Source organism: Mustela nivalis (genome assembly GCF_964662115.1).
Source record: "Mustela nivalis genome assembly, chromosome: 6".
NCBI lineage: Eukaryota > Metazoa > Chordata > Mammalia > Carnivora > Mustelidae > Mustela > Mustela nivalis.
The window spans coordinates 124,723,782-124,746,393 of NC_139025.1; the positions used below are offsets into that span (position 1 = coordinate 124,723,782).

Genomic DNA, 22,612 nt, shown 5'->3' on the forward strand with positions numbered 1-22,612 from the left:
AGGAAGACTCATATAAATTCATTGTGACCTCAACGAGGGAGACAAACCATGAGACACTCTTAACTATAAGAAACAAACTGAGGGCTGCTGGAAGGGGAGGGGGTGGGGGTGAGGTAACTGGGTGGTGGGCATTAAGAAGCGCATGTGATGTGATGAGCACCAGGTGTTCTATGAAATTGGTGAATTACTGAACTCTTCATCTGAAACTAATGATGTGCTATATGTTGGCTAATTGAATTTAAATAAAAAAAATGTGTGTATGAGAGAGGGAAATGGAGGAGAGAGAGTAAGAGAGAGAGAGGAAGGGAAAGGCAAGAAATGTTAAGGGGATGGTTAACTTGAAAATATCGATTTGTGAATATTTAATATTAACATGAATAAAGCTTCAGAAATGAAAAGCATTCATGGAGAGACAAACCAATAAGTAGAAACAGCCCCAAAACACTTGACAGGAATTTAGTTTACAAACAAGGAGCCATTCTGAATAAAACGGGGAAAAGACTAACTATATTACAGGGATACACTATTATATATTTTGTTGGCACAACTGACCATTTGGAAAGAAAAAAAAAGTGCATTTTTACCTTTATTTCCTGCAGTAAGTGAATTCCAGGGAGTTAGAAGATGTAAAGGTAAACAAATGAAACCATAAAAATTTAGAAGAAAATATGAGTAAATTTATTTATAATCTCAGAATGGGGAAGGCCTTTTATAACTGGAAACAAATCCCAGGATCTACCCAGGCAAATATGGATAAGTTGACAACATAAAAGTTTAAACTTTCTATATGCTAAGAAATAAACAAAACAATAAATAACATCAAAAGACAAAAATAAACAAATAAAAATATTTTCTAAACAAATATTTTCAAGATAGAAGACAAGAAAGTTCCAAAGTACACAGGCAAATTAATTAAGAAAGAGCCAAATAACCCCAAATTATGTAAAGGACATAAATTACAAAAATTGAAATGTCTAAAACATATCTGAAAGATACTCAACTTTATTCCTAATAAAATAAACTAAATCAGAATAACATTGCAATATAATTTTTCACCAGATTGGAAAAAAATATATTAAGTTTGATGATACCCAGTACTGAGAAAGTTGAGACACTAGCCTTTTCATTATATTCTTGGTAGGTATATCCATTGATTGGTATTTGGAGGGTAATCTATCAATATCTACCGAATGGTAAATGCACAGAGCCTTGAATCCAGCAATTCCATTTCCCACTTATACCATTCCCATTTATACCAAGATATGGTCACAAATGCATGCTAAGGTATAAATCAAGGATGTTCATTACAGATTTGTATATAAAAATAAAAAAATCCTGGAAATTATATGTTCACTAATAGACTAACCAAAAAAAAAAGTCCATCGAGACAATGGAATGCTAAGCAGCTATTAAGAAGAATGAGGTAGATCTTTTTATGTTGCCATGAAAGGATAAAACACTAATCACAGAAAGCAAAGTGCAGAGTGCTGTGCATAGCAGGAGGGGGTAGCAAAGGAGTCTCTCTGAGCCCCCTTACACCCCCTCCCGGCCTCCCTCCCTTTCTTTTTCTTCCTTTCTGGAAATGCCCCCCAGTCCTCAGAAGCTCATTCACCAATGGTCCCTGTAGCTATTTATGCTTTTCTTACTACATGTGCATCTTTTCCTTATTATCACTTTCTAAAATGGCAGAGTACTGGTCAAGGGGTCAAAAAATAAACTACTTCTGTTTGCTTTTTTAATGTTTTTCTGTATAAAATACAAAATCAAAGTCAGTTGGTTTTTTTTTCCCAAGCAAAAGTGTTACAGAGGTTTTCAGGTAGCAATAAGAAATGAAGCATTCTCTTATATATCAAAACACTTCTACTTGTGTCTACAATAGGAAAAAAAAAAAAAAAAAGGAAAGAAAAGATTGTGCATTGTTCATCCATCCCATGTAGAACGGCTGAACTCTGAGGACAACCCTGCTCCAAACGGCATGATGTTGGCTAGAATGCCCTCACTTATCAACCTGCTTGCCCCTCTGCAGCTGCACACTCAGCTTTCATGCACACCCACATTCGGAGCATACCCAAGCCTCCATTCTCCTCAGTGCAAACAAATCCATGTGCGTTACCCAGAAATGAGTGAAATAAATGGCCGGAGAAAAGTCATTTCTTTCTCTCTGAACACATAATCTTCCCTCATAATACACCCATCTCAGGGGTTAGAAGCAAATTAAAGATCTCCAGGAGCTCAAAGCCTTCTGCGGTTTTGAGCTCTGATCTGTTTCTAGATGAAACAACAGAGCAGGAGAGATTTTGTTGTGTCTCCTTCTGATTGCATTAAAAAATAAGGAAACTGGGAAGAGTCAAAGTGACCACTGTCAGCTAGATAATGTAACTAGAGAATTCTGTCACTACACGGGTTTAAAATGAAAGATTCCTTTGCTTTCAAAATGCTTATCTCCAGTGAATCTACCTTTTCAAGCTACCTTTCTGGGCTAACATTGGAGCTGTTGAGCTGTGCGAAAGCAGATCCCTAAAAGCCAGAGACTGGAGTTACTGCTCCAGGAAAGCTGCTGCCCACATCATCCCCTTCCCAGTTCCTGCCATACAAGGAACCAGAAAGGTCCCAGATCCTGCTCCTTGGCCTTGACACATAAGGAAAGGCATAGCATACTTTCACTTTATATTGTGCATTTGTACAGACCCACAATTTTCTAAGACTAATCAACTCAAGTACATGAGAAACATCTAATGCATTATTAAACACACACACACACACAAACACACACATAGCTGGCTTAATTTAACTTTAGCTATTACATTGGGCTTATATTTTTAACAGAATTCTATTTGCCCTTTGGGTTTTTCAGAATAGAGCAAATTCAGCTCCCCAATGTCTGAGGGCAGCATAGGAAGTTTGGGAGTCCCCTGGTATCTACAGACATCCCCCTGACTGGGCCAGGTGTGGTCCTAGTTCAGAATCAACATACATCTTTGTCCCTCCTGATTCCCACCACAAGGTAGCTTGGCAGAAAATCAGACTGGTAAAAGCATAATTTAAAAGACCAACTATGCCTCTTTCTCTCTAATAAAATGCAGGAGCGGTGTAAAATTGTTTCTCTCTACCATCTATGGCAGAGAAAAATAAAATCTGAATCACAGAAAAACGAGCAGTTAGGTTTTCCCTTTTAGTTTTGTGTCCTTTTACCAATTATCTGAATGGATCTAGTGAGGGTGGTTTAATACTATTATTGTTACTTTCCTTCGAGGTTTGTAAACAAGCAAAAGCTTATGTTGAATTTTCAAATAGGCCTTCTGGCAAGTGACATGCAGGCATGCAAAACCAACTGTACAGGCCTCCCCTGGCGGTCTGGAGCCACCCTGACCTCTCTGAAGGGCTCACCAGGCATTAGGGAATGGGCAAAAACAGCTTTCAGTGGTCCTAGTGACCCTAAGGATGTTCCAAGAATATCAAGTAGCCCATCTGAGAGGGTTCAACAAAACGTGCTGAGATTGTATTATTCAAAGTAACAAGGAAACTAGAACGGATATGACTGGCAGCGAGCGCTCTGGGTACATCAGCATCCCCATGTCTAGTGTAGCACCCCAGATTCTCCCCAAGCCAACGGCATCGCCTGTCGGTGCGTTTCCCACATGCTGGGGACCAAGACCAGGTTAAGCGAAGTCTTTCGACACAGCCTCGACGAAGTTTGGAGCGGACATCAGGATGCCGATGGTGCAGATGATGGTGAAGACAGAGAAGGCCATGAGACACAGGCGGTCCACCACGCACGCCGCGAATTTCCACTCACTGCAGATGGCCTCGCTCTCGTCCTGGCAGCGGAAGCGGTTGGCGATGTAGCGGACCTCCTCCAGGATCTTAGCCAGCTCCGGGTCCCCCTCGGAGGACTGCCCACCATGCAGGAGGTGCTCATCGTGCGTGGGGGAGCAGGCCATGCGACCACACACGACGCCCGAGTCGGGGGTGGGGGCACAGTGCACCCCATCCAGGCCACGGAAGCCGATGTAGAGCAGGTTGCCGTTGGTGGTGGGCGGTCCGGCCACCGCACTCATCTCCACGCTGGCCAGGCTGCAGCGACGCTGACGCTGCTTGTGCTGGCAAGCCGGCCTCACCTTGTCCTCCCCCGGCCTCTTCATGCGCAGGAACCATGCGCACCAGTTCAGAAGGATAACTCTGGTCTGGGGAGACAACAGGGAAGTTAGGAGCAGGTGGAAGCGAGCATCAGCGGGTCCTGATCACAGCCCTACTTGTCGGGGAAAGGGGTTCCTGGGGGAGCCAGGCTCCCACTTCTTCCCTGAGTTTACACAGGCAAGCAGTGCCAACATGTTGCAATGGTCGGGTCAAATGTGAGCCTAGAATAAACCAATCCAGAAAGTCACCCTGGGAATGAGCGGAATTCTCAGTGGCAGACACACTGCAGTCTTGGGGCAAATAGGCATAGGGGAGGAGAGAGCTGTCTTGGAAACAGAGCCCTGCCTGAGATGTGTAAACAAAATAAGTCACCTTCCCTCTCCAATCTTCCCCCATCCTCCACCAGCCACCATCATACCCAGCTGTCTGTGGGGCATCCCAGTGCCAGGGCAGACTTGCAGGGGCACACCGCTGGAGATTTTAAAACTTTCAAGGGGAATTCCGTGACACCTATCAGATGCTGCATGAACCCCCAGCTTGAAATAGTGCCTGCTGGAACACCGGGTCCCTTGTAAGGATGGCATATCATTGCAAAGCAGGTTTTTGTCCTGATGAAAAGCAAGTGCCAAGAAAGTCAACATGGAACAGAAAACGGGGACACTGTGCTCCTAAGATTTGAAAGGGTGTGCTGTGCCAACAGGTGCCTCGGGGTCAGGACATAAATACTTAGTACATTATTTTGACCACCTTAATAAAGAGAGCCATTAGGTGGGGTTTTTTTGTTTTTGTTTTTGCCCTAGGGCCTGTGAAAAAAATCCACAAGACACTAAAAGAGCTGTGAACCAGGAAAGTTTAGGGACCTCTAACCTAATTCATTAGGCTGCAATGAGGACAGTCAGATGATGTGCAGGAAAGTACTTGGGAAAGTCGAAAGCAGGGGTTGGCAGAGTTTAAGGGGCCACATAATAACCTCCATAAGGTCTCTGTTGTAACTACTCAGCTATTAATAAAGTATAGAAATAGTCATAGAAAGCTTGTAAAAAAATAAACATGGCTTTTTTCTACTAACATTTTATTTGCAAAAGCAGTTGGTAGGCCAGATTTGACCACTGGAGCCACAGTTGGCTGACCTCTGGTTTAACATGTTTTATCAACATATACTGCCTACGTGCAGAAGATGCTGGAGAGAAATCACTGAGATTTCTGGTTTTTCCCTCTAATGAAAAGAGGGAGCCATGCAAAGCCTTAATTCAGGTTAAAAAATTTCTTGGAAACTTAATTGAGACAAGTGTGGGAAGAGTGGGCCCTTTCCCTGAAGTTATCCAGATACCAATTTTAATTTTGGTTTAGGATTGCGGTGAGTTCCATCAGCAACATAAAAGGCATGTTTCCATCTATAAGTACAGGCAGTAAGTTGTGAAGTTTATGCCTGTAGCACTTTGATGGCATCTTCTCAGAGATAACTGCAGTAGACCTGTCTGGAGACAGGCAATGAAAAGAACAAGAAGCGTAAGTGCAGGTTCACTCCAGCTGTAAAGAGAACCCTTTGCTCAGGGCAGAGGCACTCTGCATATCCTGCCCACACCTTATGGACAAGTCTCCAGAGCCGGGAAATGCCTGTCTGCATACCCTGGAGGGTTTTCCATGACCAGTAAGGAGCAGGGACATATGGCACCCCATGAATCTGCAGGTCAGTCTGGCCCTCCACAGGAGGCTGAGAAGACATGCCAGTTCAGTTGCTCCTATCAGGGCCTTTGTGAAGTGAGTATAATTTCCCCACCCATTTTACAGATAAAGAAACTGAGGCTTCAAAGAGGCTAATAAATTGGCTCAAGGTCACACAGTAAGCAAGCCATCTATGCGTTTAAGCTTTCACGGCTCATCTGTGAAAGGGTCTATGAAGTCTTTTTCAACACTCCTGTGACTTTAGCCCAACCCCCACTTCAAGGAAATGCATTGGGCAACGAGTGCGTCCAAGCCCAGAGACAGCTATACACATGGAGTGTGTGTATGTGTGTGTGTGTGTGTGTGTGTGTAGCGGGGGGCGGGGGGCAGGGGAGTCTGTGCCTACCCTGGAGCACATCTCAAGCTAATGTGGTCCACACCACCAAGTCTGTTCTGAGTTCCATGGCTTGAATCATTAGCTTTCAAGGCTAAAGCATCTCCAAAGATGCAATTATCCTCTTGACACTTATCAAACTGTGCTCATGACCTCTTCTGTTGGGTTATGGTTTTGTGTCTGGCTGTGTAAATGTCACATAATGCCACGGCACCGGCAATATCTTCTTCATAGCAACACATCATAATAAAAGTTCCTTGGAGGCTATTTATTTTTCAAATACACACAGAGAGAAAGAAAAATGCAGGAGGTTATATAAATTGAAAGTGAGAGATCCAAGCTTCATATTTCATTTGCAGCCATTGGTTTTAACACACTCCCGTGCTGAGAGGTGAATAATTAGCATAGACTCTTAATTAAGATTTTTTTTTTTTCTGGGCAGTAATACTATATCAGGTCTTTAAAAATGGTTTTGTGTCTTAAACAAAGGAATGATAATATGTGTTTTTAGTTTTACATTTGCATAAACACTTGAAGGATAATGGGGAAATTGCTTAAAATGGCTATCAGTATTGGTGGTGGAAGCAATGAGGGCTGGGAATGAGAGCAGGATTTCCTTCCGCATGATTTAACTTTCACTTCGACTTTTGAAACATGTGAATGTATTACCTTTTTCAAATGGAAGGAAGGTAGCCAGAAAGTGTGTCAGGGCTGTAAAAGTCAGATGACAATGTAGCGAATATGTGCAAATGTGTCCCACTTTTTAATGGGGGGACCTTCTCAAAACAAGCCCACGGACTGCAGTGATGGGACATATGTAGGAGACAGCACCATTTCTGGGGGCTCATTCCAGTGCTGATGCAATGAGCTATGAGAGAAAGTCATTATTAAGTGTATGAAATTGCTGTGGAAAAGAATCTAAGAGGATACAGTAACTCGGTAAAGTAAAAAAAAAAAAAAAAAAAATTTTAAATTGGTCTTTCCAATCACTTTGGGTAACTGTAAAAAGAATCTAAGAGGACACAGTAACTCGGTAAAGTAAAAAAAAAAAAAAAAAAAAATTTAAATTGGTCTTTCCAATCACTTTGAGTAACTTTAAATTATTGCACAATGAATAGTTTTAGAAGGCCTGGGAATGCTTTCTTCCCAGAGGTTCACAAAATGTCCCTGACTTCTTGCACCTGCATTTAGTGTGTGTGTGTCGGGGTGGGGGGGGGGGGTTCTTAGAGTCCCTTCCAAACTTGGATGCAAGGTTATAAATCTCCAAAGAACACAGCCTTGTTTTGACAAGAGAGGGCTCCTTCAGAACCCACTGTGCCTAGGCCATGCTCTCTGGACAAGAACACTGGAAGGTCTGCAGGGCCCAAGTAAGGATCCATCCCTCCCCTGGCCCTGGGTGTTGTCACAGTGTGCTGAGGTGAGGAAAGCCCAGGCCATACTTGGCCCTAATCAAGGTTTCCTGAGTGTCAGGTGAGGAACGGAATGGAGCTTCTGATCCCGGACCCCAAGGGCACAGCTTGGTAAGCATCTGCCTATATCCCAGCGCCCAGTGCTGAGCAGGAGCTGGGAAGGTATGGCATGGCCCAGGGCTGACATAATAGGCTGTTATATTCAATCATTTATCTTTTTCCCTTTTGCTTTTATCCTAGCCCCCCTGCCCACTGGTAAGCACTAACCTTTATTAGATAAGCCTGTGGTACGCTGGCATTCGTCCAGGCACTAACTACCTGTGTTAATACATGGCTCACTCTCTCTCACCCCGTTGGTCTTCATTCTGTTTGGAAGATCCAGCCACATGGCTGGGTGCTTATCTCCTCTGCTGCTTCCAACCACTGTCCTGTTCTCCACAGCGTACGTGCAAAATGTTTTAGAAACACACTGGTACCCAAACGTAGAGAGCGGCCAGTGTGTGGGCCCCGTTCTGGAATGTCAGGTTGCAAGAACAGTGCCATGGGCCCCTAAGAGCATGCTCACCGTAACAGGCCAGAGATAATACAATAGTGCGGACCGATGAGGTCCTGTGGGATACATGGCTCTGTGTTGAGGGCTGCTAGCTGTCGGTGGGAGTTTTAAAACAGATAATTCATCTGCGGAGTCACCCGCGCTGAGGGCCCCTGACTCCCTGTGGTGAAGAGCAGGAGGGACGCACCCACTTGGGCATCTTGCCGCCGTCGGGGTCATGGTGGTGGTACTGCAGCACGATCACCGTCACGACCACGGAGAGGCCCACGATGATCATGGTGCTGGCAAAGTACTGGGCTGCGGAGACAAGAGATGCAGGGTGAGCCCCGGGCCCTCCACGGCACAGGCATCATGGCATGGAAGGCAGAACCAGATGGCGATCTCTGACTGCCTGGGACCATGTGGCAGAGCTTGGAGCAGGGCAGGACTGTCTACAGGCCTCCAGAACCCCCGCCCACACTCTTGGCAGGCAGAGGCCAGCCTGGAGCACGGGGACCAGCTTTCCCATCCATGCCAGCTGCTTGGCTTGGCTGACCCCACTTTTGTGACTCCGCCAGCCTCCTCCTCCAGGGAGGGTTAACAGTGCCTCACAGGACGCTGATAAGGTTGTTCCTAGGACAAAGGCTGTGGACTGTGATGGGAGCTGAGAATACCGCGGTAGTGAAGGTCTGGTCCCCATCGTGATAACTGTAGGCCAGGGACATGCTGGAGGCAGGGATGTAATAAGGACAAACCTGGGCATCACTGGCAGGGTACCTAGAATTAGTGTGGGAAATGAGCCTGGTCCCATCTAATGAGAGATAGGAGGAGGTGTCAGGTGTCTGAAGAAAACGTGAAAGATAGTGACTTCCCTGGCTGAGAATGCCAGCTTCAGCTCTGGTGGGCAAGGATGCATTTCTTCTCCTTGGTCCACATGAGAAGCATGGCACATCCTAAACAGCTCTCCACTAACCCACTGCCTCCAACCATGAGTTCAGACATCTATGAGTTTAGACAGGCTACTCAGCCTGTCTGGGCCTCAGGTTCTTCAGCAGTATAACAAGGATGGCAATGCCTTCTTTTGTGGGGTTGGTGCAGGCATTAGCAATTATATGAGCTGAAGATCTAGAAGAAAGCCTGGAGAAGGGAAGACATTCCTTGATTGGCAACTCTCATTACTAAACCTTTGGTGTGGCTTTCAGCTCAAGGGGGCTGAGCTCGAAGCAGAGGACATCCTGGTGCAGAGGCTAAGTGCATGGCCACACACTCAGTTAAGAATGCCTCCTTTTCTCTGGGCAGGAAGGAAGTCACTGCCCTACTGCGGGAATCAAGAGGTACATGTGAGAAGCTGTGAGAGAAGGATATCTGAGACTTCAAGTTAGCACCAGGGATCTCTAAGAAAAGGAAGGAGGTAAAACAAAACTGTGACTTCTGTGGGCTGAGTTTATATTTATATGTTGAAGCTCTAGCCCCTGGTATCTCAGAATATGACTGTATTTGAAGACAGGGCCTTTAAAAAGGGGGTTAAGTTAAAATGAGGTCCTTCGAGTTGGGCCTGATCCTATCTGACTAGTGTACTTATAAGAGGGGAACTTTGCACACACAAAGGGGTACCAGGAATGCACCCAGACAGGAAAGACCATGTGAGGGCACAGCAAGAGGGTGGTCATCCACAAGTCAAGCAGAGAGGCCTCACTAGAGATCAAACCTGCCGGCACCTTGGTCTTGACTCCTAACCTCCAGATCTATAAGCAAATACATTTCTGTGTTTTGATACCCGGTCTGTGGAATTTTACTGTAGCAAACCTAGCCAACCAAGACAAAGACCTGTGGAGACATGTGGGGTCAAAGGATCCCCACAGCTGAAATCCCATCTTTCTAGACATGGGCTATGCACCAACCATGTCTTTTGCTCATCGGTTCATCGGTCAAGGCAGGGATGCCCTCTACCCCACAGAGCCTGCTTTCTGTTTGAAGTCTCTACTGAAAGCATTGTGTTGAAAGGTAGGAAGAGTGGGCTGAAGCATGGTTTCTTGACGTCTGGATGGTAGTGAGAGAACTAGGAACACCCACAAAGGCTTTTCATAGCAATACTGTCTCTCTCTGGTCAAAATATCACACATTAGAGGAACAAAGGAGAAACTTGCCTTTGTAGTTTGTGAAGCCTGGGAGTATCTGTGTAAGATAAATAGGCTCCCCTAGACCTACCCTCCCTTGTTAACCACACAGGGTGGCCCTCAGGTGGCCGGGAAACAGGAATAATCATAGACTCCATTTGTCTTTCTGAACTCCATCACCCAATTGGAGGAGTGATGCTCATATTAAACCCAATATCCCCTATGAGGCTGTTTGCTTCCCATTCTCAAAACTGGCTTGAAGGTTTGGTTCCCTGACCAGGAACAGAGCCCTGGCTGTAGTGGCGAAAGTAGCAGATCCTGACCACTAGACCTCTGAGCACCCCTCTGCACGTTGCTGCTTATTCCAATCCAGGGAGGTACACAGCCACGGGCAATGCTATCTCCTGTTTCTGTCATCCTGTCCTGGGCTGGAGGTCATGATTTATATGTGTCTTGTCCAAAACATATTTATCCTGTTTACATTTTCTCACAAGCTTTAACTTTATCCAGAGACACTGAGGCATCTCAGAGTTAAAATGTGAGCTCCTCCGATTTTGACAAAGGATTTGTGGAAGAACAATGACTCAAAGCTAAAGTGACAAATCTCTAATGGTAAAATCTCTGGCCGCATAAGTGTGAGGGGGAGAACAATGGGAGGAAGGGTGCATTTCTGTACCTTCAAGTCAAACCATGAAGCTTGACTCCCCACACTGCCTTACATGTACCCAGGGAAGCAGAGTCTATAGGTCACTCAAACAGTTCTAGAAAGTCACTCCTCCTGGGACCATGTGGCTCTCCAGGACCCTCACTAAGCCCACATCTTTAAAAGAGACCTGACATTTGCTTACCTATCAAGGGCACCGAGTCAGATGTCGCAGGCATGATCTCAGCCACCAGCAACATGAAGACAGTAAGAGAGAGTAAAACTGTTATCCCTGAAACATAAACACAGCAGTGCCTGAGACAAAAGAGACGATAATGCCTCAAGTCCATTAACTGTGCCTAATCTGAGATTCAAAGGAGGGAGGTGTGGGGTAGGGACCAGTGATGTCCTAAAAGTGAATGCAGGGTTCTCTCTCTGTCTGTAAGGGTATGGCCTTTTTCTGGGGGCTGTTCACATCAATTATCAGAGTCCCAGATCGAGGTAAGTTTAGGAGCCAGAACTTTAGAACAAGGATACAAAATGAATTACTGAACTCAACACAAGTATCTCTCGTTTTCTTAATTACATTAGAATTGAGAGGTAGTTACATATAGCAGGAAAACAAAAAACAAAACAAAGCAAGACAAAAAAGCCACACAATCTTAAGACCTCACTTTTGTTCTTGACTTTGCTATTTACTACATGTGTGACTGTGGATAAGTCACTTAATGTGCCTGAGCCTTGCAGTCAGAAGATAAGGGTTTGAGGATGATTTCTACATGTATGACATATGACCTTTAATAACTCTTTACGATGTTGAGAAATTCATTTCACCATTCTAAGTCTTAGTTTTCTTATCTTTCTATTGGATGATCGGAAGGAATTATCCTGTGTACAGCAATATAGAGATGCAAACAGATACTGAACTAACTAAAGTGTTGCCTCTGCATAACAAATGCTGGCCAGCTGCTCCCCAAGAAACAGGATGGCACAAGAAGAGAAAGTAATGCCCCTCAGGACAGAACCCAGTAGTCTCTTCTTGGGCAGTCCCATCTTCTGTGGAGGAGCCTACAGATTCTCAGGAGGGCACTGGGCATCTAGCATGAAGCTAAATCAGGAGGCTGGGGTGTTGAGGAGATGTCCCGGGCTGGGAGGTCAGTGTGTGACCCCACATCTCTGCCCCCATAGCCATGACATGTCCTGCATCATCCACCGGGATCCCTAGAGAGCTGACCTCAAGGCAAGGGCCTCCCATCCTGTCTCAGACTCACACCCAAGATCAGGACACTTACCCAGGGAAATTTTCTCCCCTGAATCTGCAGGAAGCAGGAAGACGAGGAGGGCCAGTGCAGAGATGAGCACACAGGGGATGAGTAGGTTGAGGCCATAGTAGAGGGTCCTGCGGCGAATGGTCACTGTGAAGGTAACGTCTGGGTAGGGCTCTTTGCAGCACTCATAGAACTTCTCACTCCGCTTGCCTGGGATTCCTCCATGAACAAAAGGGGAAAGGAAGAGTGTCTGAAGAAAATTACCCTGCTTGTTTATTTTAATGGGCATATCATACAAATGACCATGGAGTTTGTTAGGTGCTAAAACAAAAAAAAATTAAAAAAAATAATAAAACTGGGTAATCAGTGTTTGAATAAACTCTTTCTGGTGTATTTGAGTTGTTCACGAGTATCTTAGTGATAGTGGAGCAAACCAGGAGAATTTTTTTTAATGGACTGAACTAGATGAGGTATAGAGTAAATGTTTGTGTCCCCGTAGGAATATGTTTAACATATTCCTATGTTGAAATGTTAACCCCCACAGTGATGACTTTCGGAGATGGGGACTTTGGGGGGGCACGCTTAAGTCATGAGCACAGAGCTCTCATGAATGGGATTATTGCCCTTAGAGAAGAGGCCCAGAGAACTCCCTAATCTCTTCAGCTGTGTAAGAACATAGACAGAAGACAGCCATCTCTGAACCAGGAAGCAGGGCCTCAGCAGACACTGGATATGCCTTGATCTTGGACTTGATCTTGGATTTCCCAGCCTCCAGAACTGTGATAAACAAATTTCTGCTGTTTATAAGCCACCTAATCGATGGTATTTTGTTTTAGCAGCCTGAATGGTCTAAGACACCATGATTATAAATAATACATTATGCATTTTACACCATTATAAATGTAATTACTATTTTTTTCTATTAAAAATAATCAAATATAGGTTTTTGTGAACTGCAATTTGCTATCCAACCTGATTTTAGGAATGGAGCAGATTCTAATAATATAGTCATGCCTATACTAGCACTGACTTCTTTAAATGGCTGCACGTTTCTCATGGAAAGCTCTGAATTTTCTAATTGTTTTTTGTTTCTTATTGTATAGCTCTCAGTAAATTATAGAGATTGCCGCAGGGTTCAATAAATGCTTACACTGAAACCAGAGTGGAAAATCCAGACTTTTAAAGCCAGTCCAGGAATAAAAAGCAGCTTTCATGGGGAGGGGGGGTTTAGGGAGAGGGTGGTTGAGTTATGGACACTGGGGAGGGTATGTGCTATGGTGAGTGCTGTAAAGTGTATAAACCTGGCGATTCACAGACCTGTACCCCTGGGGCTAATAATATATTATATGTTAATAAAAAATAAAAAATTTAAATTTAAAAAATTGAAAAAAAAAAACCCTAGGAGCTAATAAATGGGTACTGTTTTATAAATATAGATATATTTTTTAAAAAGCAGCTTTCTACAAGGCTGCTAGTCTCAGGTCTTTGCTGGGCTTACCCACAAGGTCCCATTCTCCGTTTGGGATATAGCCGCTGATATCTGCCTCTTGCATCTGTAGATCCAAGGACCACCCTCCATAGGACCAGGACCCAAACTTCAGTTTGCACTGCTGCACATCGAAGGGGAACCAGCGCACGTCAATGTAGCAGGAGCTCTTGAATATGCCTATGTGGGCAAGAAAACAGTCAGAAAACCGAAATGGAAGGGGACCAAGCCCGGCTTTAAATACCCAGCAGATTCACACTGCTGGTGGAATGTGAACTGGTATAGTCATTAGAAAACCGTATGGCGATTCCTAAAAATATTAAAAATAGAACTGTTTTATGATCCAGAGATCCCACTTCCGGGAATATATCCAAAGGAAACAAAATCGCCCTCCGGGAGAGAGAACTGCATCCCCATGTTCACTGCGACATTATTAGCAACAGCTGAGGAATGGAAACAAGCTAAGTATTCATCGATGAATGAATAAAAACAGAAAAAGATGATCAAACCATACACACATGCAAATGCGTACACACACACAGTGAAATACTATTCAGCTTAGAAAAGACAGAAATCCTGCCTTTCGCAGTACCACGGATGACCACGAAGGACATCTTGCTAATTGAAGTAAGTCAAAGACAATACTCTATGATCTCCCTTACATGTGGATTTTGAAGTAAAAAAACAAAAAAAACAAGAACAAAAAACTGAACTCACAGAAACAGTGAGTTCCCAGGGGCCTAGGGGAAGTAGGAAAATGGACAGGGGCTGGTCAAGGGGTACATTTGGAGGATCAGCGGTACAGCAAGGGGACTCTGGTTAGTAACACTGTGTACTTGAAATGTGCTAAGAGAGCAGATCTTAAACATTCTCATGAAAAACAAAACAACACAAAACCCAGCCCTGTAAGGTGATGTATGTGTTAACTTTGGGGCATCATTTCACAGTGCATGTGTATGTGCAGGATAATTTTAACTAGTTTAGATCTTAGATTAAGAACAAAGACTGATAGGTTTAAATGGAAGACAGTGCTTGGGCTCAAGTAAAAGTTTCCACTGAAAAGAGTGACTTCAGCCTCAGACAAGTTGGAAGTGAATTTTTGGCAGGTTATGAAGACGAAACCAGATAAGCCCCCTTCAGTAATTTATGCCCATGTGCTCCTCCCTGCCCAGAAAAAGGCTTGAAGGCTGTGGAAGGCACAAAGAGCTAAGGGTGCCCCCTATTCCTGGGGACAGGGTTAGTGCTCCATACATTTCTGCTAGTAATTGAAAAAAAAGAAAAAAGAAAAAATGAATGGTGGAAGGGACTCAGCAGCCTTGCAAACACAAACCTGCACTCCACAACCAAGCTGGGAAACGATAAACAATGTCCTATCCTCACAAGTTCCTTTAAGTGCCATGTCTGCTGTTTATAGGAATCCACAGATGCTGCCCTCCCATTAATGGACGAGATCCCCCTGAACCCACACTGCTTGTGGAAAATGTAACTCCATGACTGAATTATTCCATTTCCATGAAATGGCCAGAGAAAGAGTATCCCTAGAGATAGAAAGCAGATCAGTGCTGGTCTAGGACTGGCAGTAAGGGTGGGGATCAACTGCGGGATGGTAAAAGGGATCTTTTGGGGTGGTAAAAAGTGTTCTAACACTAGATTTTGGTATTGGTTGTACAACTCTGTGAATTTATTAAAAATCGCTGAATTGTGTACTTAAAATGGGTGACCTGTATGATATGTAAATTATATAATAAACCTGTTAAAAATAAAAACATGAAATAGAATTTCATAACCAAGTCTTTATTTCAAATCATGCACCCAAAACACTTTTTTTTTTTTTCTTGCCTGTACTTGGTTGCATAAACAGAACAGCATCCCAGGTCAGTCCTACATGACCCCAGGGCACAGGCTTGCTGCCCCAGGCCAGAGTGCTCCATTCTGATCCTGCCAAAGTAGGGGAGACTCCCACACTCACAGCACAACTGCCCTGTCCTTCCCAGGCTCCTGGGGCCATGAAGGCTGGGACACAGGCACAGAGCCCTAGAGGAGTTTGCTGCACACAGGTGGCCTAGGGCTCAGGAATGCTGCTTCTTGTAGCTGAAAATAGCCTCCGCCCTCAAAACAATGTGCAGCACCATATTCTTGTACACTGATGACTACCGGAGATCATTTTCTAAAATAGCTCTCATAATAGAAACTGTAACTCCCAGGCTGGGGAAAAAGAATGAATGCATGTGTGATGGAAGACTCCTCCCATAGCCTCAGTCCCCTAGGGGCCTGCTGTTAGGCAGAAAGCAAGCTTCGGCTGGGGGAGGGGTGAAGGAACAGGGGAAGCAGCAAGGAAGCACATGCTTTCAGGTAGAAAACCTGGAAATCTGTGGTTCTTCAGTCTCTACAAACATTATTGGGAGGTATCTGCCTTTGATGGGTTTAATCACTCACACATTCATTTATGAACAAGTGGGCCAGGTGCCTGGTTGATTAGTGGTGGTTCTAAGGTGTGTAAACACAGAATCTGCCCACGGGATGCTTATCATCTGCTAAGGAGGAAGAATGTGTAAGCAACAACAAGAAACAAGGCTTTGCTGTGTTCTGTGAATGAAGGTGTGAGAATGGGGTTTACTACAGCAGAAAGGCTGTGTGTGTATGTGAGTGTGGTATGTATTGTGTGTAGTGTGTATGCAGGGGAGGGGTTGTGGTTGGTGTGTGGATATGCGTGTGCAGGAAGTAGGTATGTAGGGCATATATGTGGGATGTGTGGTGTGTAATGCATGTGTGGTGTGGGGTGGGGACAGTAGATAGTGTGTGGATATTGTGTGGGTGTGTAGTATATGTATGTGGGAGAGGTGGTTGGAGTGTGAATGTGTGTGGATTTGTGGGGGGGAGGTATGAGTGTGGGTATATATGTGGGGTGTGGTATGTGTGTGTGGTATGTAGTGTAGGTATGTGGGAGATGTGACTGGTGTGTGAACATGCGTGGATATATGAGTGGGGGAGATATGGATGTAGTTGTATATGTGAGGTTTGATGTGGGTCGTGTTATGTGTGATGTGTATGAGTGGTGTATTGTGGGCGGGGGGCTTGCTTGGTGTGTGAATGTGTGTGGATATGTGTGTGGGGGAGATATGGATGTGGGGTGTATATGTGGGGGGGTGTGCGTGTGATGTATAATGTGTGTGTGTGGTGAGTGTGGAGTGGTAGGTGTGTGCATATGGTATGGTGTGTGTGTGTGTGTGTGTTTGTTGGTGTTGGGATAGGAGTTGGCTGCAGATTGCCTGGAACAGGAAGTTGAACAGTTGCAGTGGGGGAGATAATCCTGGAAAAGAACATGTTAAAAAAAAAATCATCTAAAAGATTTTTAAAACTCTGTTAATATCTGCCTCAAAGCATTAAAACCCAGATTCCCCATGCTCTGTATTATTCAGTGAGCAGCCTAGGGCTCAATGAATGGAGAGAAATGAGGGGCTGGTGGGAAAAAAAAAAATCAATCCCAGGAAGCAGTTAACCAGCAACTGGCTGCGAGGGAGAGAAGCTCAGTCAGGGATAAGACACTAATGAGCCCCACTTTGAAACCACTTGCTCTTCTATCTAACATGCAAGTTTTTTAATGCACATGCTCAAAAAGCCCGCAAGTCCATCATCTTGCCCCCAGCACCTGGAGAACAGCCCCGGCCGAGATACGCTGTCTGGCGGGAAGGGAAGCAGCCAGCTGAAATGGTGGAGGGAAAGGCCAGGGTGCTTGCCTTGAAGACTGTAAGGAGACCTGGAAGTGACCTGATGAGGGAGACCTGCTTTAACTGTGGGTTAACTTTAAAGAACACTTGGCACACAATAAGGACATATAACACATTTTGGCAAAGACAGTTTGAGCCACGACCCCAAGACAAAAAAGAGGAAGATGGCATTGTCATGTTCAGGAAATATTTGCAAACACAGGAGGGGTTGGGTATGAACGAGGCCACACTCATGTGAGGACCATTGGAACTGGCACCCTGAACTCACTTAAATTGTCTAATTATAGAAGGACAAAGGAAGCAGGTCTTACCTGGAGGAAGGTACTGGCAATGCCCAGAAGAATTAACTAACACGTTGGTGTGGAATGTGGCATCGAATCTCTCATCAGCACTAGAAACACGAGAAGGATTTCATGAGTCAGCACTGCCAGGCGGTGGATTTCTCGGGGCTCTTACGTCTGTCCTGACTGCAGCTAGAAAAGCTTAAGAAGTGCTACCCTTGGTGCTTAGACCATGCCGACACCATTTGCAGCTGGCCTGGGAGATCTTCTCAGAGCACAGGCTGGTAGTGGCCAATGTCCATCTACGCCACCCATTTCATATACACTCTGATTTTCATATGCACATAAAACAAAGTTTTTAGCAGAAGTTAAACCTGAAGACAATTTCACAGGACATCAGCAGATGAAACATTCCGGTCTCTCTGTAGGAAATAAAGAGCGGGTAAGCATTCTGCTATGGACAGCCCCATGTGGGCAGGGATTCTGACCCACTACCTCCAAAGCTCCAGTTCCCGCCTCCTGAATGCCCCCAATGCTTAGCAGGTGCTCAACCAATATATCTTGAGGGACTGAACTGACCAGCAGAGCCCAGAGGCATTCTGGGCCCCATGATCAGCGATGACAGGAAGGAGGGCAGGTGAAGAGAGCAGAGATAGGAACAGGTTTCAGACAGGTACACCCCAGGCCCCTCCCTGTCCTTGTTCAGAACTTCCTGCAACCAGAAGTTACCAACTTGAACAAAGACATGAAACAGGAAAAAAGAACAGTTAAAGCCATCAGCCTTTATTATTCACGTCTTGTATCTTCTGTATTCTGATGCTTTCCTGACCCTGGAGGAATTGTCCCCCCTCCACTGCCAAGTTAGCCAGTTCCTAGAGACAGGAGACAACATGCTCACCAGTGCATCTGTCAAACGCAAACCATCTAATCCAGAGCCCATACCCCAGCCCCTTCCTCTAGGTCTCACACTCTGGCCCTCTCTCCCTCTGTCCTGATTACCTGAGGGCAAGGAACCAAGCAACTAGCGATAGCCCCTATGACTCAGAACCCACTGACATCCTTCACACCAGCCAAGCCTAACCCAGCTCACCCTGCCTCGCCAGTTCCAGTCCACGGACACCACAGTAAAGGCTCTTTCCCTCCAAGAAGATGCCATCAATGAAAGGAATAAAAATTTCTCCTTAAAAAAGTAATATCCTCTCAGAAATTCAAGAGGGCATTGCATTTAGAAAGAGAAATATGAAAGTTAAAAAATGATTTATGAAATAAATTTTTATAAATGGGTGGGAGGTTGGGCTGAGAACAATCAGAGATGAAATTGTAGGACAGAGACGAGGAAAGCCTCCAGAGCCCAAGACCCGAGGAACTCACTTGACAGATGCTGGAGAGACAAAAGGGCGGGAGACAATTACTCAAGAAATCACACAGAGAAATGCTGGAGCTGAAAGAAACCAGTCAAGCACGAAGGCAAAGGGAGGCACTTTCACAAACGTTAAAGGGGTCAGAGGGCTTGTGTCCCACATGTATTTTCTTGATCATGGATTTGAGGATGAGCTCTAGGAAAATGAGGGTGAATACTGAAAAAGGAAGGAATAAACTTTTGGACTAAACCTGGGGATCAAGTAAATGTATTTCCGTATTGAGCTGTGCAGCGGGCCTAGAAGAGGAGGGACTGGGAGACCTGTCCAAACTACAGCAAGAGATGAGGGGTCTCAGGAGAGTGAAGTAGATTCAGAGCAAGGGAGAAGAGAAATAAGCTGGAAAACACCATGCATTCTATCAAGAACACATTTTTTTAAATTACAGTAAAATATCAACCAGAAACTTCAGGGGGAAAAAACTATACAAAAAAGCCAGGGCTTGGGGGCGCCTGGGTGGCTCAGGGGGTTAAAGCCTCTGCCTTCAGTTCAGGTCATGGTCTCAGGGTCCTGGGATCGAGCCCCACATAGGGCTCTCTGCTCAGCAGGGAGCTTGCTTCCCCCTCTCTCTCTGCCTGATTGTGATTTCTTTCCCTATCAAATAAATAAAATCTTCAAAAAAAAAAAAGGCTAGGGCTTGAATATGAAACAAATATGTGTTGAGGTGCAGAGGAAGAAGCAGAGGAGAGAGACTAAGCTCCTAGCTTTGGGATGAAGGACACTCCTACATCCTTTCTGGCAAAACTGCACAGGGAGAGAGAGGAGGAGGCCGGCTCAAGGTGCAAATATTCTCTGCTTGACTGTGGTCTGTACCCAACTGTCTCCATGAAACAAATGATAAACAGTGACTGAGCACAGAAAAGCTGAACATGTGGACCATCACAAAAGCGCTCTAGCTCAAACCATGATTTTCAAATCGGGTTCTCTGGAACCCTGAGATTTTCTGAGTGTGCTCTGGAGTTTCTGTACATGTAGATTCTGATACGCTCTTTTCCTTGTACTTGGAAATACTAATCAAATTCCAAAGACACTCAAAGGACTTTTAGAAAATTCTACCTCTTCAGACTAGACGACAGATAGATTACTACCTGTGGCCCATTTGCCCATTTAACTCCCTTCTGGCTGAAAGTTAAGCTAAAACTTCTCTTGCCATGCCTGTGCATGGATTTGAATCTCTTGCAAACGAGTTACCCGGTAAGATTTCAGTTTTGCACTGCTCTTTTTAAAAATCCACATTTGAGCCTAGAGTTCTAGCACAGAACCTGGAGCCCACTGCACAGCCCCTGTTCCCACCACTGCAACAACTGAAACTGTCTCGGGATGCATGACACAGGATGCACGGTTCTGCTTATTCTAAGCTTGGGTTTCTTCTTGTCTGATTTTTATATTTATAACAAAGGCTGTGAGCATCTGTTAGATCAGTGACTTAATTCTAGAGGAAAAAAAAAAAAAAAAGAATTCCTCCCCGCTCTTCCTCCACACATTTGGATCAACTTAATTGAAGAGACTCTTGAGATGAAAAGACAAATGTGTAAAAACAAGATAAAAATCGGTTTCCATTAGCAACAGTTTACCTGTGTGACTCACTGATTTCTAAACACAGTTCAACCAAAACAGAATATTGAGATAAACAGAACTGTGACACTGTTATCATTATCAATGGTCAAATCTTAATATTAGTTTTGACAGTCTTAGAGTTCTTTGCTATTTTCTATACCAATGATGTAAAAGTAAACTGCTGTAATAATTGTATGCTAATACCACTTTATCTGTTTTGGCCATGAGAACTGGAGATGAGATTTGTTTGCAAAAGGGCTCTCTTGCTAAAAACTGAGGCTGAACAAAGCTCTGTGAAACACGTGTGGCCCCAAGCCACTGCCATGACATTGGGGTGTGACAGTGTCAGTGAAACATGTCCCGTGGCCCAGCACTAGGTCATGCAGTGATGTATAATGGGTGCCAGGGGAGAGGGAGCATGAGGGGTGAGATCACACAGCTTTGTAGCCAGCAGACACTGCTAACCAACCATGGGAGCTGGGGTAGGTGCACAGGCCTTGGCTCACTCTTCCCTCTGCTCTGGTGTGCACGCGAAACTTCCTGTATTAAACAGTTTGAATATGTATACTGGTTATGTCCTTAAGACATGATGAGCCCTCAGAGTTCTTGACAACTCAGGCACATGGCCGCTTCATTCCCATCAACAGCTCCTCTTTCCAGCTGCCTGCATCCTTGTCCAGCCAGAGGATGACAGACAAGCCCTCCACTGGTGTGAGGAGAAGTCTGGGTACACCCCCCCTCACACACACACCAATGGGGCAACAAAGGGCAAAGTGGCTTTGTCACTGAGAAGTGATCATGGAGAGGATGGATATTTAGCCCAATTATTCAGACCCTAATGTCCTACATAGGGTGGTCAGGAAGAAAGGGCAACTGGACAGGCTTGAAAGGTGGGCATAACTCCAGCAGGTGGAAAGGAAGGTTGGTACATCCCCAGCAGAATGCATGGTCTGATCATATACCTGTAAGTAAACTATACGGAGGGAAGCCCTGTGAAGGTGTGGTTTGCCTGGATGCTGGAGTGAGTGAGGTTTGCCCCAATACCTTATCATAGCACTTGCCTTAACAGGAAAGCTAGCATCAGGGCTTGAGGGCAAACCATGGGTAGCCGTGCCTGCAGGGTCCAGGGTTCAATGCTCAGTGAGTTCATTGCAAACTGTACTTTCAGAATTCAAGGAAGGCACAGGCAGAGATGAACTTGGTGGTCTGGGATTAGATGTCTTCCTGTTCTCCATCCCCCTGGGGCTGTAGTACTGGCTCCTGACCTGGGAAGCAGAGCCTCTGAAGCCAGTTCACCGTAGCCTCCTGCTTAGCTTGCCCTACAGCACAGACCCCTACAGTCTGCAGGAGTTTAGCCTTAAGCCAGGGAAAAGAAAGTGGCCGTGCCACTCACAGCATCATCTGTCCCTGGAGTCCAGCTGTCAGTGCCCTGAGAGAGAAGAACAGGGGGGCCAGTCATCAAGGAAGCCCAGAAAGACCAACCCCCAACAGACACATGCTCACTAAACCTAAGACTCTGAATATTAGTAATGCAGAAGGATTAGAGAAAAAATAATCCAGGGTCACCCTGCTGTACCAAAGAGCCACTAGGTGTGTGAGTTCATGAGGACCTTGATGAATAAGAACTCATGTGCAGCCCATCCTGTCCTCTCTGAGCTCACATCATCCTTCAAAGAGAAACAGAAAAGCAGAAGAGAAGAAAAATGATGTCAACTGTTCCCACCGCAAAATGAAATAATGATTATGTGATGTGCTAGAGGTGTTAGCTAATGCTCCAGCAGTAATCTTATTGCAATATACACATGGATCAAATCAACACATCACACACAGTAAACTGGCATGTTACATGTCAATTATATCTCAAAAAAAATAATAAAATTAAAATATTGGAATGAAAAAAAGTAAAGGAGGAAGACAGAGAGAGCCAATCTATCTCAAAAATATAGTGGATTTAAGGTATCATTTATATTAAATCTC

General features: G+C 44.9%; 1 protein-coding gene across 1 annotated transcript in view; it reads right to left on the bottom strand.

The window, feature by feature from the left end:
* Window positions 1-655: 655 nt before the first annotated feature.
* CHRNA7 (cholinergic receptor nicotinic alpha 7 subunit) overlaps window positions 656-22,612 on the bottom strand; it is a 114,935-nt gene continuing 92,978 nt past the window's right edge. Inside the window, 6 exon segments of the mRNA XM_082736329.1 lie at window positions 656-4,184; window positions 8,346-8,455; window positions 11,103-11,189; window positions 12,190-12,384; window positions 13,664-13,831; window positions 17,691-17,770. Of these exon segments, the coding sequence (XP_082592455.1) occupies window positions 3,660-4,184; window positions 8,346-8,455; window positions 11,103-11,189; window positions 12,190-12,384; window positions 13,664-13,831; window positions 17,691-17,770 (1,165 nt within the window). The 3' untranslated portion in view covers window positions 656-3,659.